We start from the raw sequence: 18,948 nt of genomic DNA, 5'->3' as shown, positions 1-18,948 counted from the left end.
TAGTCAGCATATTAATTCTTCATTGGTAGCTACTTATGGATCCAAAAAACAATATGTCATAAGATGTCAGATCTGTTTCGTTGGGGGTACCCCTATTAAAAATATTGCTAGCAGTGAAACAAACGGTCAGTTCAATCCAGTCTGTGCTTGTCTGAGTCAATTTGTCTTTAAACAGTCAGAGTAAAAATTTAGATTGATAAGCACAAAGTTCAAGTCCTCCTTTATAGCTGTTTCCAGTTTGGCTGCGGTTGCAATTTCCACTCAATTAAAAAAAAAACATGTCCCAAGTCATTATTAAAATAAAGTCAATCAATGTATTACAAAAGGAAAAGTACTCAATAATAAATCATTACAAAAATTGGTCCCAATAATATTGACATAATATTCAAATTATCTGCATTTGTTCCAAGATTTAAACTGGTTTCAAAATGTAAAATTTAAACAAAATTAAACATAACATATCAAGCAGAGTCAAGAAAGAAATCCACAATCTAGACGGGTAAATTCTTAATCTTTTCCTTGGTGACATTGAATAACAAAAAGGTTAGGCTCCACACTTCTTCCCCCATGTATCTAATCACAAACCATTGTTCAGTTATGCAAAGTCCTAAAAACATTTTTCTTTTTACACAAGGTGTTCATTTTTAAAGTTTCTATACATGTATAAAAGTGAGCCTTCCATTAGTTTTGTTGTGATCCCAGTATTCCACTGTATTTCACACAAACATGTCAATATTACACACAAAGGAAATGAGGAAAGAAATCAATATATCAAAATGCCCTATAATGCAAAATGTGTCTTTATTTACTATAAAGCCCTCTAAGAAATTTGCACATTTCTACCCATATTTAGAATGAAGAACCCACTTGTTTATCAGGTAAACTAAGAAAATACTTCAAATCTACTTCAATTATATACACTGATTTTCTTTTCCCCATAACCTTCTGTCAAAGACAGTTGATCTTGCACATTCTTTCATTGTTATCTTCCAGATGTTTTATTACACGTTTTCAGAATGTTGACTCCAAAGAGTACAGTCTGTTTTCCTCTTAGTTAACCCTCCTTATTCCCTTTCTTTCACTTACAGTTTGGCATTGGCTGGTTTTTATACTGCCACATGCCATTCTTCATACCACTTGTCGCATTTGACCATCACCAAACAAATGCACACCATATTGTCACTTACACTTACCTTCATTACCACATACAAGTAACCCTCACATTATAGCAGCTTTCCTTGTGCTCTGCCTCTCAATATACAGTAAATTTTGTTTTCTAAGCAGCACTAATCAACATAGGCTTTGAAAGGAGTATTACCAATAACCTGCTTCATTTTGGTAAAAGAATGTCTCCTTCAATCGAAATTTACTCATTTTAATTAAAATCCTCCCTTTTATCAGAGTCTGGCCAGTACTCAAATAAAAGGGGTGCTCATATAATATGCTTAATCTGGAGACCTTTTACACCACCTGTTCAAATCTTTTTTTAATTTAGAATTAAGAGCTCTTTTAATTTCAACATTTACATTCACAATAATACCAATTATTTAATTCTTGCAAACAACACATATTTTTACACATTCTTTTAAGCACACTGAAACCTATTTAACATACACACACATAGGGATCCCTCTAATACACTATATAACATACACAAAATCACCCAAAACCATTGTTTTAACACATTCAACTTTACCTCAGTTTTGTTACTTATTATCACTTATTACTAAAAGTGATTGCATTCTTCATTTTATCAAATGTTACTCATACTCACATTTATTTTAACCCATATTTACTCAGAGCTCTGGCGTTTATATGCACACGGCAGCTTCAGCAAATCATAGTTGAACTACATTACCCAGAAGTCTCCATGTTTTTGCTTTCTTACTCCCAAACACACGTCGCACCCACAGAACAAACAACAGGCACGCTCACACATTTTAGCACAAACATATTTACACACACACAGAGAACAATTAATGCTCAGGCATACACATAGTATACAGGCACACACATTGAATAAGTTCAGCACAGACATATTCATATACACAGACATTAGCGAGCGCCAGGTACCTTTGATGTTAAATACAGTGCACTTTTTCTTTTTCGCGCATTATATTCTTCTCAACGCTTGTTATTCTTTTTTGGTGCTATCCTCCTACATTTTTCTGAAGGCTGCTTTACTTATCAGACTATAATATAAAACAGCCTCTCATGACGTTAACGGATGTTAACTCTAACACGATTCTACTCAGCTCGAAACGGCGCTGGTTTCTAGATCAAGGAGACTCCATTGGCGAAATGACTCGGCGACAACGAGGAATTGCTTCCGTGGCGATCCATTCCTGCGACAATTAGGGCAAATCCAACTATCAAGAAATCACGCGGTTCGATACTACAGCAAGACGGCACTCTCGTCAAAAAGACTAAACTGTCATTGAGAATATTAACTCAAAACAAACAACATGTAAGCTTCAACATAAATCACAAATAAACTCGAATCATGGCATAAGTGCTAACTACTGCGCCACCACACACTTTAACACTGAGCGATCGTTGCTTAATCTATATGGCATTCTCTTTATACATTGCTACGTGTACTGCTAGCTGCTCGCAAATTTTTAGCCAGGTATTTATCTTGGCTATGCATAAGGCTGCCTCATCCGCCAACTCCTCGGCTCTCTGTACCCGCGGCAATAATACAGCTACCTTTGATTCGGCCATTGAGGCTCGCCCTAACACATCCGTCAAGTCCATTTGCATTTTCTTAATCTCCCTTTTTCGTCTACCAAGCTGTCCAGACATCTAACTGCCGTTAGTAAAACCCACCCCGCGTCTGCAAGCCCGTTATGGGTTCTTTTGCAGACACTTGACATTTCTTAAGCGCAGCTCGTACATTCACTGGTGTTGGGGGGCCTAAACTTTGCCAATATTGTGCTAATCCCCCCCATGTCTCAATTCTCTAGCGCAGTATTCCCATACCGTTTCCTCCCAGCCGGGAAGAGGTAAAGGAACCGTGCCAGGGTTTTTATCCTTTTTCTTAGACATCTCTGATTTCTTTTTGCCTCACTCAATAGTTCAATATTTTACCAGATTCCCCAAAATCCTGCAAGTGACGCCAAAATGTTTTGTTATGGGAAAATGGTTCAAGGGATTAGAACATAAGTAGGCAAAGAATCAGAGAGAAGAGGTCTAATACTTCTATTTTGTTTACTTAATCAATTATAACATTTAAATACATATGAATGGGTTATAGACAAAGAGACAAACTTATACTTACAATAACATACATACATACAGTAACATACATCAAAAGACCCAGAGCCATCATCCCAGACCAGTAGACTGAGGGGGCCCGCTTGTCAGTCTTGTCAAAGGACCAACCCATTTTGCCTTTCATTTACCGGGCGGTGCGCGCTGTCCCAACTTCCCACAAATTACACATACATAGAAACATTATCAGATCACTGCATTTTTAATGCTAATCTGTGTTGGAAAGGAGAAAAAATATAACATTTAGCCAGTTAGGAATGGAGGAAATGCAAATAAAAACTCGGTTATACATTTCCTGGGCCCTTTGTTCCTTTAAAAATGTTAACTTCAAATGTAGTAGATTTAGGCCAAGCCTCTTTCTGGGCACTCTACAGTTCACTGAGGTGCCCATGAATGTAGGAGAGTCATCTGATTAACTGACGCAGGATGTGTCACTGATGGTGCCATTCCCACCCATCCACTGTGGTTTCCTGATTAAAAGTCAGAAAGAGTAAAATGATTCAAGTAGTAATTGCACCATCTGCTTCAGCAGACTTGTGAGTAAGTGGTAGTATTGACAGTAAATGACAAACTAGATTCTTTGAATGAGGACCATGCAGCTTGATAAAATATTAATGGATTATGATTGGAATTAAATAACCCCCAAGATTACAGCAAAATAAAAAGGTTTTGTTTTCAGTCCAGGAATATTTTTAATACCCCCATGTCAAATACATTTATTAAATGGCTGGCTGATTATTTTAGGCATGTATTATGTTGAGAAGAATGGCAAATTTAAAATAACAGATTGTAATATAACTTTATAATTTAACTAGTGTACTTAAAATGTGTTGCCTGGGAATTGTGATTCTTTATTTTTGACATGGTCTGATGTTTAACAAAAGGCTATCTGCATTGAAAAAAATATGTAAAATAGATTGTTACACATTATTTGTAGTTGTAATAAATTTGCTGTTGTGATAATCAGAAATGCTATATAAATGTGGTGTGTAAACTACCTGTTTAAATGCTAACGTGAGACAATGTTTCAGACAAAGTGATCTGTGTTAGCACCTTTAAAATGGCTTTGAAAATCACTCTAATAGCTCATTTTGATGAAAGCTTTGACTCATTTTTACATTAGCATGTGCCAGTCTGAATATTCAATATGGCTTTCAGGTAAATGGACCCCAGATTTAATAGCTGCAGTTCATCTTTACACATAGACATGTTCATAGAGGAACTTTCTGGTCTAATGTTCAACTATTTGTGGAAACGCAAATTTTAAATGACAAGCCAAAATTATTTTCTATGTCTTGGCAGGGTAAACCGATTGATTATTTAAGTTGATTGAGTTAAATGATATTAGCACTAGTTTAAAGGAAGCTATTCAACATGAGCATTGTATGGTATAGATCAATATGTCTGGACAAATACTAAGAAGAATAAATAAATTACTGTATACTGATGGAAAAGAAACGTAACATTTTCTGGAATCAGAAACTGTAGTCATTTATAGTTTGTTGTAGTAGTAGTATTGTTATGTGTACAGAATACAATAAAACTGTTATTTAAATGTCCATCCAACATGCAACACATCACCACTCGTTGCAATCATAATAAACATTGATTTAATAAACAAGAATTTATTGAATGACTTAATCTTGCTTAAAACTAAATAATTTTACCTGATATTCTCCTTTCTGCAATTTTACTACCCCAAATCTTATGGACAATCTATTAACAGCTAATTTTAACAATTTTTGCTAAAGTATGTCCATTTGTTTCAGCATTGTAAAAAAGCAGCACAGATTGTAGAGTGAGACATTGCAAATTTCCAAACACTCAGAAGCTTGTTAGGTGCACTTTTATGCAACGACATCAAGATGGAACAATGCTGACCTTTCAAAAGACTTTTAATTGAGATTTCAGGTCCTATAAAGACAAAGGCCATTGTGCAGGAGCTGAGAGTGGGCCATTTATGTGGTGCAGTCAAGCAAGATATGCTACTGTTGCCAGACAATATCAGTTGAACCACTCAACTGTTTCCCAACTACAGTCAGTTCTTCTGCAGAATGTGCGGACCAATGACCATTCAAGATCTGGTGGTTCTTGAGTAAGTTTTGTGAAGCAAAGGTGTCAAGCAGTGGTGGATATAAGAGGTGGTCACACAGGACATTGAAGCACTGTAACATGACTGTTGTAAATGTTCGGTCATTATTGTTTTCCTGTTGTGTTTGTTGTTGTACTTTTTATTTTTCCTGTTATTTTCATTTGTATTTTTTAGTTCCACAATGGATTTTGAAATTTCAGTCCATTGTGTATGTGTTTATAGAAGAACAATAGAATATATAAGGTTACCAGTAAGAAAACAGAACAGTGATGCCAGATGGTAACCTCCCACAGATGAACTTGTAACCTTTGCTTTCTAGTTTAGCTTCAAAGCCACTAAGCCATGTGGTCAGCCACATTTTTGGTCAGGGAGATGAGATTGGGGTTTCTTAGTGTCTCTTTTCCATTAGATAATGCAGCTTACAGTTTCCTAAACGCTGATAAATCTTGCACTTTTAGAGTCATTAAAAACAACAGAGGATGTATTATTAATGTGAATATATTAATAATTTAGCAAAACAAATCAATGCATATTGATATTTATTACAGTTCAACCAAAGTAATTTTTACACATTTTGGGCAATTATAAAAGCAAGATGACCTCTTCAGAGTGCTTACTGAAAACAATGTCATTTGCCTGGAACCGGAAGTGGCGTCAGTCTGGGCGCTGGAACCAGAAGTGATGGCAGTCTGGGCGCTGGAACCAGAAGTGATGGCAGTCTGGGCGCTGGAACCGTAAGTGATGTTAAATCAGGCAGGTTTTCCCATATTTGGCCTGCAGAGATAATAGAGGTAGGTTTAGTGCACCTCCACAGTGTAATTACCTCCACTTGGTCCACTCAGCTCTTTCCTAGTCGCACGTGTGTGACACCACCTAGAGCAAAAAGAAGAAAAAAGACTAATGAGGAAGGGTTCCACCAAACCTGTTTTACCTGGTCTGTGAGAGGTCACAATGCTTTAATAATATAGTTGATTTGGTTGGGCAATTTTAGTTTATAGTATCCATCCATCCATTATCCAACCCACTACATCCTAATTACAGGGCCACGGGGTTCTGCTGGAGCCAATCCCAGCCAACACAGGACGCAAGGCAGGAAACAAACCCTGGGCAGGGCTCCAGCCCACCACAGGGCACACACACCCACACACCAAGGACAATTTAGGATTGCCAGTGCACCTAACCTGCATGTCTTTAGACTGTGGGAGGAAACCCACGCAGACACAGGGAGAACATGCAAACTCCATGCAGGGAGGACCCGGGAAGCGAACCCACATCTAACTGTGAGGCAGCAGCGATACCACCGTGCCACTGCCCTAGTTTATAATATCAATCTGCAATTTCTCTGTAAAGAACGTTGTGTTGTCTGATGGCTGGGACTTAAGTGTTAATAGTTTTGTAATTTCCTAAACAGTTTTCACCAAGGCAAGTGGCTTTATTGTTATTCCATCCATAAATTGCATTGCATCGTACAATGGCAATGAAGTAATTCTCCCTAGGACATGGTGTAACATACTGTATACATGAACAGAGGACAAGTGCAAGACAAGTAAAGAATTATAATATACAGAGTGGCCCACGAAAAAGTGGCCTACCTCCAGTCGATCTAATGACGTTGCAAAGAGTATACATGAACATGCTGAAACGGGCACAGAAATATATTGACGCCCAAGGAGATCACTTTCAGCATCTTCTGTAAATGTGAGTACCAGATTTGATCATTTTTCTCTTTGCCACGTAATGCAGTCATCTTGCTGGAGGCAGGCCACTTTTTCGTGGGACACCCTGTACTATGCTATATGTAGATAATAAATAATAGTTAAATGAATAGAGTAATACATTGAAATAAATAATATACATAAATACATTATAACATAGTAACAACTTTGTCCTTCAGCTTTGTCTGCTTGATTTCAAGTTTCACCTCCTTTTATTTTTTTGTGTTCAGTAATACTTGTATGTTGAAATTGTTTCTTCTGTTTACCAGTTGTTTAAAACCTCTGAATATCCCATTATATTTTTGGCCGATTTAACTGGGGTAATAGTTCATTTAGAGAGCTAAAATTTCCCATAATAAAAGTTGGTAACAGAGGTCATGTCCCCCAAATGTTTTCAGTTTTTCTTTCATAGCCACCATTTGTGTCCCTTTTGCATTTGTTTTTGGTTACACGACTGTAAGGACTAGTTACTGAATTAAAAAGAGTGGTTATATTTTCTCTTGAAATTGGATTGTAGAATCAAGTAGATTCAAAATGAAGCAGTTACTCTTTTCTGTATGCAAGCTGTTGAGTCTGATTAGGAAGTGTAGCATGAAGACCCCAAGTCAGATGTAAATTAATTCAAAATACCAAGGCAAGAATAAACGTTCTGAATTTGCTGATAGTAATTGAAGAGAGAAGAATGATCTATAGTCCTCTCTATGTGAGAAAATATTGTACTTTTTGTTAATACAAGCCTTTTGAAAGGATTCAGAATCTCAAAAAAGTTTACAATTCTTGTTCTATTCTGTAGTTTTATTGTAAAATCATGCACAGAAGGAGAAAACATTTACATGCAAATGTATTTGTGTATTTTTTTGTGTCTTATAGTCAGAATATAAGAGATGCTGCCTGGGAAATTTTTAGACCACCATGTCCTGGTTGCTCTTATAAGGAAACAAGTACTTGACCTTTGGTTTTCTTCTGTTCACTGTTAAAGGCATTTTAACCACAATAGCAATTACTGGTCACACAGGGAATGTGAAGTAAATGTATAAATATGAGGCCTAAAAATATTGCAGGTCTGCAATAACATGTCAGATTTCTCTTGATTAGGAAAAGGAAACAAATTTATATAAAGGATTTAATCTCTCTCTCTCTCTCTCTTAGCACTGTTGGGCCTAATCATAAAGTGAAAGTTATTTCACACCACACTGATGCTGACAGCCTTAAAAAGCAAGACAGTCAAAACTTGTCATCTGAACAAAGAATCTTAATATTTAGCTCACAAATGAACATGACACTAAAATAGCTGTTCACTTTCATTTGCACCTGTGTCTGTCACTGTTCATCACTTAATTGTGTCAGTATTTGGATAAGTAGCAGACTCCACAGAGAAAGGCCAGTTATAAAGAAAATGAGAAAATAAGTTAAACGTGTAATCCTATGGAAAATACACATTTTTGAATTTTGTCTAAATGTACTGTAAATATCATATTAGATTACTTTTCTGGATGCAAAATAAGAGAAGATAAAAGGTCAGACAGATAAACTGTTAAATCAATTAGAAGTATCAGTAACATTGTTTTATGAAACTGAAGCTGGAATAAAAGCCTGCAGCCATGGTGGTACCTCAGCATTGGTTCTCAAGTTCAGTCCTGTGTAAGATAAAGTTTTAAATATGAAGTTGTTCATATGTAACACATATAGGCCACCTAAAATTATGTTTTGTTTTAATAGAGGATTTTCTGATGCAGTTGGATTCAATTTCGGATGCAGTTGGATTCAATGCAGACCAGCCAGTGGTAATGACGAACAGCTGCAGACAATATTAAAATGCTCATGAAAAAAAAGTCATGTTATTCATGCCACACAGTCCACATGTCAATTGTATGCTTACTGCTTAAAACTCCTTCCAGAGTGCAGCACAAAAAGAAGCAAGCCTTCTAAAACCACACAAAAGGCCATACCAATCATGAAACTGGTCTGGACATCAAGAACAGGCCTCACCCCAGTCAGCCTCACACCTAATGAAAAGGTTGGCTTTTTGGCCTAGAGCAGGGGTCCCCAACTCCGGTCCTTGAGGGCCCCAGTGTCTACAGGTTTTCATTCTGACCCTTTTCTTAATTAGTGCACTGTTTTTGCTGCTAATTAACTTCTTTTGAATCAATTTCAATTGACTTGTTTTTTTAAGATCTTTTCCCCCGAATTTCTTCATTGTTCCTCTGAATTGCTTCGTTTCTTTCCTTAAACAGAAATGAAATGTGAAGTGAGTGAGCCAACTAAGACCAACTAAGTCAGGGCCTCCAACACCAACCAGTTTCACTCCAACCGGTTGCTTAATTAGGTGCGGATTCTTGTCGTTAATTAAACCCGTTCTTTTATTCCATGGCTTGTTGCTGCTCTCATTATGCAATGGAATTACATTTCTGAAATTGTTGATTTTCTTTTTTCTAAGAGCACTGTTAAAATGTATTGGGGACCTGAGCAGATCAACATCCTTGAGACCTTCATCTTTCTTTATTTTCAGATATTGTATGATGGACACACTTTGTTGGTCATGTTTTGGCTCATTTTGTATATCATTATTGTTTGGCAACTAATTAAGGAAAAAGAAACAATTAAGGGGTCTAATTCTTCAAGAGCAAGTTGATTAAAATGAATTTAAAAGAAGTTAATTAGGAGCAAAAACGGGTCACTAATTAAGAAAAGGGGTTAGAATGAAAACCTGCAACCACTGGGGCCCCGGAGTTGGGGACCCCCTGGCCTAGAGAGACCCAAATTAGGGTTAAAAGCTTTAAAGGTTCAAAATGACAAATTTCCACAAAAATTGAGCAGCAGAATGATTAAACAAAAATTGTGGTCAAGCGATAAAACAAAGATTTATTAATAATGAAATATTTACTAAAGCATTTTCAAAGGGTTTGTCTAAAAACCAAAGCAAGAGCATAATAGGCACAAAAAAAGTTTGCCTAAAAGACAAAACCTAAAAGAAACTAAATGCAAAAAAACACAGTCCAGAAACAGTGGATTAATACCCCGACTGCCTAATCAGGTGGTCATTTGGTTTCCTAACACCAGAAGCAGGGAAGCTGGAAAAAACACTTAAGTATAAACATAGCCACAAAATTAATTAAACACTAAATAGAAGAATCATAATATTACTTAAATACAAAAAGTAAGCAAATCCAAAAGTAGAGTTAGTATCAAGAAGAAAACTTATAAAGCAAAAAAATATTCAATAAACAAGAAAATGAACAGGCTAGTGCCACAGCCCTGGCTGAATCAAAACACTCACACCGTTCAAAATATGTGGTTTTATTAAAATATTGTTAAATAAATAGTTAGAAAATGACAGCAGCACACAAAAGTGAAACATTTTCAAATTTTCAATTGAAGATCTGCCTACCCTCCTTTCACTGGTCTGTAACTCTGTCTTCAATTTAGAAGCTCCATGTCATTTGAATGTGTTTGATTTTGATGTTTTAAAGCCCACTGTACCAGAAAGTTTATTTCCTTAAAAAACATTTTTTTTCGCTGCCAACAATATAAACAACATAGCCTAAGTAAGTTTATGAGACATAAAATTACCAGAATTTTGACCTTACTTTCTAAAAGGATTTATATATTTTAAGCAGCCCTGTGCACAATTTCACAAATTTTAGTGTGATGTCTCAAAGCACAGCAGAAGATGTGTGTGGTATAGCGGGTCCACAGCTCAAATTGAAAAGGCCAGTTTTAATAGATAATTGCGGCATTCGTGGCTTAGAGGGGGCGTGGTAGTGTGGCCGGAGCGGTTCCCGGGGCTTCGTGATGCGGGTGGTTCCTCGCTTAAGTGCACAGGTGAGCAGTTGTCCGCATCCGTAATTGTTGCCGGGAGCTGCTAATCGTCACACCTGATCCACATCCCCGTAATATATAGTAGAAGCGCGAGGCGGATAGGAGGGAGAAAAAAGTAAAGAACGGGAGCGGAGTTTAATGGAGAAGAAGGCAGCAGGAAGAAGAAAGCTGGTGCGTAAGCGAGTGAGAGGGAGAGCGAGAGCAGGCTCGTTGAAGGTAGAATGCAGCCCCAGAGGAGTCTTTTGGACAACTCTCAGGGGACAGATTGAAGCGGTCACTCCAGCTTAGCAGTTTTGGGGAGCTGGAGTGACCAGCAGAGGAGATGACTTGCCATTGAAGAGAGTGGCAGTCAAGGAGGCTTTGAGCGTGTTGAGCCCCAGCATGAGCGCCCTGGCTGCTGGGGAGGGAACCCAAGTCTCGGTCTGGCTGGAGCCTTGCATAGTTGGGGATCGGAAGGCTACCGGACCAGAATAGGAGGGAGCTGCATTTGCTGGTTGGGCGACTCCCCTGTTGTGGGGCCCGTATGGGAGAAGCAGGGGAGCCGCCAGTAGAAAGAAGAAAGCACTGAAGTTTTAAGACAAGACTGCTTCCAGCCATTATTATTTTAACCTCGTTTTAAAAAGGATGTATTTATTGGATTTTAACCTCCACAGTTCACCTGTTTTAACGGATTATTTAAGAACTATTTGAGACACTGCACTTATTTATTTGAACACTTTGTTTTGTTTTTAATAAAAGCACTTTGCACTTTTTGCACCATCTCCTTGCTTCGTTGTTGAAGTCCTCACTGTCTAGCTCATCGGTGACATTACCGACGGTGTCGGGTTCGAGAGCCCTCCAGAAGCCTAGATGGGAGCATGGAGCAGAACCCGCATCGTCACATCGTGAGGGTGTCTAGTTGGAGAGGCCTAGTACAGCATCATTGCTTTGTGCAGATGATGCTATCGTCTTTGCCTCATTAGTCTATAATTTTCTGCCCGCACGCACAGATAATGTCTATCTAAGTGTATAAGTGTGTCAGGATGTACGATTATGGATATAATAACTCAGAAACAAATCACTTAATCTACATAAAACTTGGCACAGTTATTAGCATTTAATATACCAGAAGATTTTGAGTAAAATTCTTTCAGCAGATTTTGGTCTATAGATACTTACATGCATCACAGGTTTTTATGAGGCTTGTGTATTTTCATGACAGCTATACATGTGACAAGCTGTAGGTGGAGCTGTTGACTCAACAGTGAACTAACCAGAAGCATTTCCACAAAATCTCAGCCATCTGTGCCATACTGTATATGTAGTAGTTCTCTTGTCTTGTATACAGCTAAATTAAGCAGCTTCCTTAAGGGAAAAAAAATATGAAAAATCAAAATGTGAGAAAAATGTTTTGTTTTAGTATTTTACTTAATTACCATTTACAATGTAGATATTACATTTATGATACAACTGATGAAAAACCTGTTATTTATTACCATCTTGGGACAGTGTCATTTGAAAATTTTAAGTCATTATAAAATGGTTTTTACACCAGTGACAATATATGGGATCCTGGGATCTTGGTTCACATGTCTGATACTGTCCACCAAACAGCAGCTCACAAGATGCACAATCTGATCAAAGTTTTATAAAAGATTAAAGTCAGAAGCAATGTACTGTAGATTATTTAGGTTATACTGTAAGTTATTTATTGTGAAGTGAAAACAATTGAAATTTGTATGTAATACATGGAAAACTTTTACTGAAACATATTAAGTAAGGAAGCATTTGATAATAAAAGAAGTGAAAAAGTGTCATGGCTTTGACAAAGAAGATACTCTGTGTGTTTATGACATTCCTTATTTTACCTTATATCAGAGAACTATTTTTTTTTCTATTGCTTATAAAAGAACCTTTTACAGTAGAAGCCTTATGGGATAAAGTCCACTCAGATTGTCAGAGTATGACACATGCTTTGCCTTGAAAAAGTATTTTAACACCTTCTTCATTTCCTCTATTAATTGTAAATTTTTGGCAGGTCTTCAGTAAAAATATATTAGATAAGGGGTACTTGAATGAACGAATAACATGTTTTAAATTAAGACTTTTATTGAATGAACAAAGTTATCCAACACCATCTGGTGCCATGAGAAAAAAACACTTTCTCCGTAATTGAATTAAATCCATTTAAGGGGATAGTTCTTTTCAGCTGATTGAACACTGCAAGGCTTGATTACAGCTAACCATGCATATTATAAACCTCTTATTTCTATCCTTACCATCAAAATTAAGTTGCCAGCACATTGAATCAGAAAACATGTACTGTAATGCGATGATTTAAGGAAATGCCTAAAATGATCAGAAGTAGTATGTTAATGTCTACTGTATCATCTGGAATGGACTACAAAAGATTTTTATAAAGCTTTAGGACTCCACTGAAACATCTCACAATGGAAAACACTTGAATACAGTAGCATGTCTACTAAGAAGTAGTTCACTTGCCAAAAATTAAAGTGCAGCCTAAAATTATCCAAGAAATCACAAAGAATCTTAAAGAAACATCCAACGAACTGCAAACTTTTTCTGCTTCAAAAGTCAATGGGCCTCGGGAAGGCATTGGCTAGAAAAAGGGCTTCATTGAAGAGGACAAGGTGGGAAACATTTCTAATTAGGAAAGAACATAAATGCTCATCTATCATTTATCAGGAAGCACCTGGTTGATCCCCAAGCTATTTTGGAGACGGTTTTAGGGACAGATGAGACAAATATGGATCTTTTTGGTCCCATCAACATTGTACTAACAATGAAAAATAGTTGTGATAATGTTTTCATGTAAGATGCTTTACTGACACATGACTTGGATGAGATGCCATAACTAAAGAAACCCTCAAATTCTGATCTCTTTGTAAGCTGAAGCTGAAGCAGTTAGGTCATGTGGACGATGATCCAAGCTTACATAAGGATGTCCATAAAGAAGCAAAGTTAAATATTTTGGTCAAAGTCCTAGCCTAAACCCAATAGAAGTACTATGGCAGGAAATGAAAAAGTAATTTCATACTCAAATATTTACTCATGTTTCTGAATTAAAGCAGTTCTATGGAAAATGTAGCCTAAATTTGTCAGTGCTCTGAACAGTTAATCTTGAATTATAGAAAGCGTTTTGTTGAAGTCATTGTAGGTGAAGGGTGCATAACCAGTTACTGAATGTATGGAGATTGTTCATTTATCATATGGCATCAACTGGTATTGGATAACTTTGTCAATTTAAAATAAGGAGTACATAAAGAAAACTGTTATTTTATTAATATTATGTATTGCTAGAAGACATGAAAATGTAAAAAACAAACAAAAGGCAATAATAAAGGAGAACAGGAGGGGTTAAATTCTTTTTCACTGCACTGCAAATGAAATTCATTACTTCTAGTACTTTTTTTTTAACATTTTAAGCAATGCTTCCTATCAATATATTTTTAGCAATTGAAATTGTAGGAAACCAGCCATTTGCCAGGACACTAGCACTAGCCACCTGTTACACCCTAGTGATGCTGTTATCTGGACTAAGCTAGTAGGAAAATGAATTCCAGCTCAAAGGTTGCACACTGTGACAACAAATGTTATCAAATCTGTGTATGTTTGGCACGTTTGTTTTTTCCTAGTTACTGTTGAATCCAAGTAATATATAAAAAAAATCACAAAATGTATTTTCAAGCCAAACATTTAGTGAGGAATCATGTTTAGAAGTGTAAAATCATGAAGTAAGTGCCAAATTCTATTACTGAACAGTTACTGGCACGGGATATATTTAAACATTTGAAACTGAGCTGTTGGTATTTTGTAAAATTCGTATCATGATGAATATTCTCATAAAGCCTGTCGCTATGAGGTATTTCAGGGTAGTCCAAGGAATAAAAACTGGAGTGTACTGTAAATAGTTATTGCTTTACAAAGTAATGTTTAAAATCAGAGAAGGAGCTGCAGTTTTCAAAAGTGCCTTTCATCATGGTTACCATTCAACACTTCTTTACCAGTACAGAATAAATGTTTGACAAATGGCTGGGGCAGTTGCTAACTATGCTGACTTTCAGCACCAGAAGGCTGGTTTTGAATCCTGTTCCTTTAACACTTTATAGGACGGTTTAGATGTCCATCTGTCTTGGCAGGTTTTTGTTTAGGCTCTGGGGATGTGAAAGCCGGATATGTGCAACTTAGTTAATTAGCATCTCTACATTTGCAAAATATTTGCAAAAGAGGAGGTGTATATACAGCAAGTTTGACCTTTCCAAATTGTATGCCCCTGCTTTGAACTCATTTCTTCCAAGATGAGCTGTAACTCCCTGCAATCATAAAATTTGATAATCTTGTTTTCAGTAAATGAATGAATGTTTCACACATTTGTCTATATGGAGACGTGCTTGGTTTAACAAAGTCACGTGGGAAGTTAGTTATGGGGACTTAACCTGTGGACTTGTGATTTAGGTTGTACTCACACTAGTAGTTCATTCCGTGTGTAACCCCACAAAGTCTTGTTTGTTTGACTAGTGTGATCGTTCCGTGCCAGGCCAACTGTACCGTGCCCTGGCCCCGTTTAGAAGATGTGGGTCTGAGCACAGTTTAGTAGCATTTGGGAACAATGTGATCGCTGAATGTGCCCAAGCACAGAAAACAGACATGACGTCAATGATGCAACAAGTCAGATAGTACAATTCCCATTTCATTCAATACCATTTGAGTTAAAAACAGGTTTTTATTCTTACCTTACACTTGAATGTGAATTGTAGTTGGCAAGAAAAGCTGCAAATTCCTTCCTTAACATCATTTGTCTCTGTAAAAATCCTCTCATATATGCAGCACGATTAACAGCAAAACGCTGCACTGCATACTCAATAAATCTGTAAGAGGGTAGAGTGTTATCTGCCCTACAGAAATCCAAAACAACCACAAAATAAGTCAAATCATTTTGACATGCATGCTGTCACAGCGTGTTTGGATCTTGTTTTGGCTTTACATGAAGTGTCATGGTCATGATGAAACTGTGCCCGGGCCCAGAATGTTAAGCGCAGTTAGTGAGTGCAGGCCAGCAGAGGTGTAGGGAGCAGGGACAATCGTGCTTGGACATGGTACGGAGCAAACAGGCCTAGTGTGACTACACCCTTACATTTTAGCCCTTTAACAACTGGAGCATTTGCCAAGAACAGGCAGTGGTCTATAACAATAGTATTGTCACAAGTACAGAGTACAGTAAAATTTCATGTCTAACCCATTAGTTGTAATTTTTGAGATTGTTGTTACAAAGCAGCAGTATTCATGTACCGGCATCTAAGCAACTTGTTACTTTAAGAGTAAAAAGCTTGAAAAACCTGTAACCTTCTGGGTTTGATGCAGTTGATCCAATCCAACAACATTGAGTAAATTTACCATTTTCCATGTGTTCAGGAATATGAGGTGACATCTCAGTGCTGTACAGTATTTTAAGGTAGGGGAAGCTGCACATTACCAAGTTAAATAGAATAATACACATAATCTAAACATAGCAAACATTAAATATGATGCATTTTTATTTTGAAAAGACATTGCTGAGCACTGCTGATTTCAAGTTGTAATCTAATCTGCACTACATACTTCCGCTTTTTAAAGTCATGGGCAAATATGAGAAACCAAAGATAATAATAAAAACTTGCAGAATTTAAAGAAAAAAACTGTTTAATCAGACAAGAACTAGAACGAATCAGATTACAGCGATCACATCTGCCACAACACAGATTATGATATTTTGTAATGTATCTTACAAAATATCAGTATTTGTGTTGTATCTTCTTTAATTTAAATATTTATATACAAAATATCAAAATCTGTATTGAATCAACTTTAAATTAATATTAATATTAAATTAATAATTTAACTGAGGTTAATACTGAATATGTATGAAATAATTGTCAGCATTGTTATGAGCGACCAAACACCACATCTGTCTTTTGTCTAATACTAATGGGGATTTTTTCTTTTCTCTACAAATTAGATAGGAACTTTATTTCATTTTTTACTGAGGATCACTTTTTTCTCCTAAGGGTTGACAACCATCAAGAAATATTTTTCATTGTACATTTTCTTTCATGTTAATTAATTGCCTTTTTTTTTTCTTCCCAGAAAATTGTTTCAGCCGGTGACAGCAATAAGGATGGACAATTGGACTTTGAAGAATTTTCAGAGTATCTTAAGGATCATGAGAAGAAACTGATGTTGACCTTCAAGAGCCTGGACAGAAATAATGATGGTATAGTATAGTCATAGTTTTCTTCCATTATTTATGCATTTATTAGAACAGAGTAGGAAAAATTAAATAACATGGAAAACACTTTTTTTTTTTTTACAAGATACAAAATTTATATTTACATGTTACTCTATAGTCTTCATCTCATAAGAAAAGTTAAGTTGTAATAAAACTTACATAAATAATGCTTAGAATGTCATAGGAATATGTATGGTTTACTGTTCAAATATATAAAATAATGATTAAAAGTAATTGAATCCACATTATTTAATTTTAAATTTTATTTTAAGTCTAGGGCTGCATCACAAAACATACGACAATTTGTGAAGTAATAAAAACAAAAGATTTATTACTATTCACGAGGTGTTCGTTTTTTCTTGATAGAAGAAAAACATGTGATGCAGCTGCACAGATGCATGAGAAATAAAAAGAAGTTCTCACAGTGCCCTGTGTCACAGTTTCAGATAGTTAAAGCAAGCCAGTCGCACGCTGCTGCTTCATTTAACAGCCAGTGTGTTCCGTGAGACTGGAACTCTGTGAGTGCAATGATCTATATATTATTTACTTATTGCTAGTATTTGGCTGTTTGTTGTATTTTGTTTTTGGTATTTTTTTCCATCTGCATCTCTTATTATTTGTTGCGCAGTGGTTAGCACTGCTGTCTCACAGTTTTTTTTTTTTAATTCAGCTTTATATTGAGTATTTAATATATTGATAGGCTTGGTATCAAGAACATCCAGTTCAATGTTAGTTTTTCCCCCTTTTTCTTTTTAGGGACCATTGATGCTTCTGAAATTAAAGAGTCTCTTGCTAAATTAGGAGTCTCCATAACAGAAGAGAGCGCACAAAAGATTTTGAAAAGGTTCATGGTGATTTTGTGTTTAATAACTTTAAAGTGGTTTCATTACTCGCTAAGATTAAAGTTTAGAATTATCTTAATTTTTAATTCTTGTTATTGTAATAATGATAGAACGCTTAACAATTTAGTTTATTTGCCACAAGTAAAAAAATTAATGTTTGTTAGTAGAATATTGCACAAGAGTTGTAGCAGAATAGCAAGTAAAACTAATTGTTTAGTGCATATAAGTAAAACACTACTGGGCCGTATGGCTTGCAATTTTAAAACACTCACTTGCATCAGCAGGCACACATTATGTTTTATGTACATCTCAATAAAAACTTTACAAATAGTTGAGAAATGCTTCAAAACGGTAATGATTGCAAGCTTACTTGACTTAAGAGCACATTAAAGAAGAAAGCAGATTTTTTTTATATTTGCTTTGAAATGATTTTGATATACTTTTGTGTACAAGGAATAGTTTAAATATCACATGTGACCATACCACCCAGGGATATACCTCAGACCCATTTTCTGTAAGGGAAAATAAGTATTATTAATATAATAATAATTACTATTAAAATAATAATAATAATTATTATTAAGTATTGTCTCTCATAAATAGGGCTCCAATTTGGAATGAAACAGGCATAGAAAAACATGACATGAGCGAGTTCTGAAAAAGAGAACCAAAGTCTTGCAAAGTGTGGCATTCATGAAACATGATTTTTAGTCTTCATAAAGGGTATTGAATACAAACGGTAAACCAATTTTTTAATGTTCATGAAGCCATCTAATTTGATTTATATAGTGTAACTTTCTGTGTTTAATTTTAAAAATTACCTGTGGGTATAAAGCTCTTACAAAGGATCAAGAATAGCATGACTTTGGAATTTTAGGTTTGACTATGCATTAAATTTACCAAGTGTCCAGCCACCTGTCTATCCATCCTTCTATGTTTTTA

General features: G+C 36.0%; 1 protein-coding gene and 1 long non-coding RNA gene across 4 annotated transcripts in view; one reads left to right on the top strand and one right to left on the bottom strand.

Annotated features, from left to right (window-relative positions):
• Positions 1-18,948, top strand: part of LOC120515103 (calcium-binding mitochondrial carrier protein SCaMC-1-like) — a 46,324-nt gene that overhangs the window by 7,363 nt on the left and 20,013 nt on the right. For all 3 annotated transcript variants that reach the window (XM_039735832.1, XM_039735833.1, XM_039735831.1), the window contains exons 3-4: positions 17,023-17,149; positions 17,921-18,008. In XM_039735832.1, coding sequence (XP_039591766.1) covers positions 17,023-17,149; positions 17,921-18,008 — 215 coding nt within the window. The remainder of the gene's footprint in view (positions 1-17,022; positions 17,150-17,920; positions 18,009-18,948) is intronic.
• Positions 6,091-16,691, bottom strand: LOC120515104. Its single transcript, XR_005630588.1, has 3 exons — positions 15,633-16,691; positions 12,058-12,243; positions 6,091-6,139 (listed from the first exon to the last, which is right to left on the bottom strand). It is a non-coding gene; the product is annotated as an uncharacterized LOC120515104 (long non-coding RNA).

The sequence above is a fragment of the Polypterus senegalus genome, chromosome 14 (genome assembly GCF_016835505.1).
Source record: "Polypterus senegalus isolate Bchr_013 chromosome 14, ASM1683550v1, whole genome shotgun sequence".
NCBI lineage: Eukaryota > Metazoa > Chordata > Cladistia > Polypteriformes > Polypteridae > Polypterus > Polypterus senegalus.
This window is presented reverse-complemented; position numbering and strand designations above follow the sequence as displayed.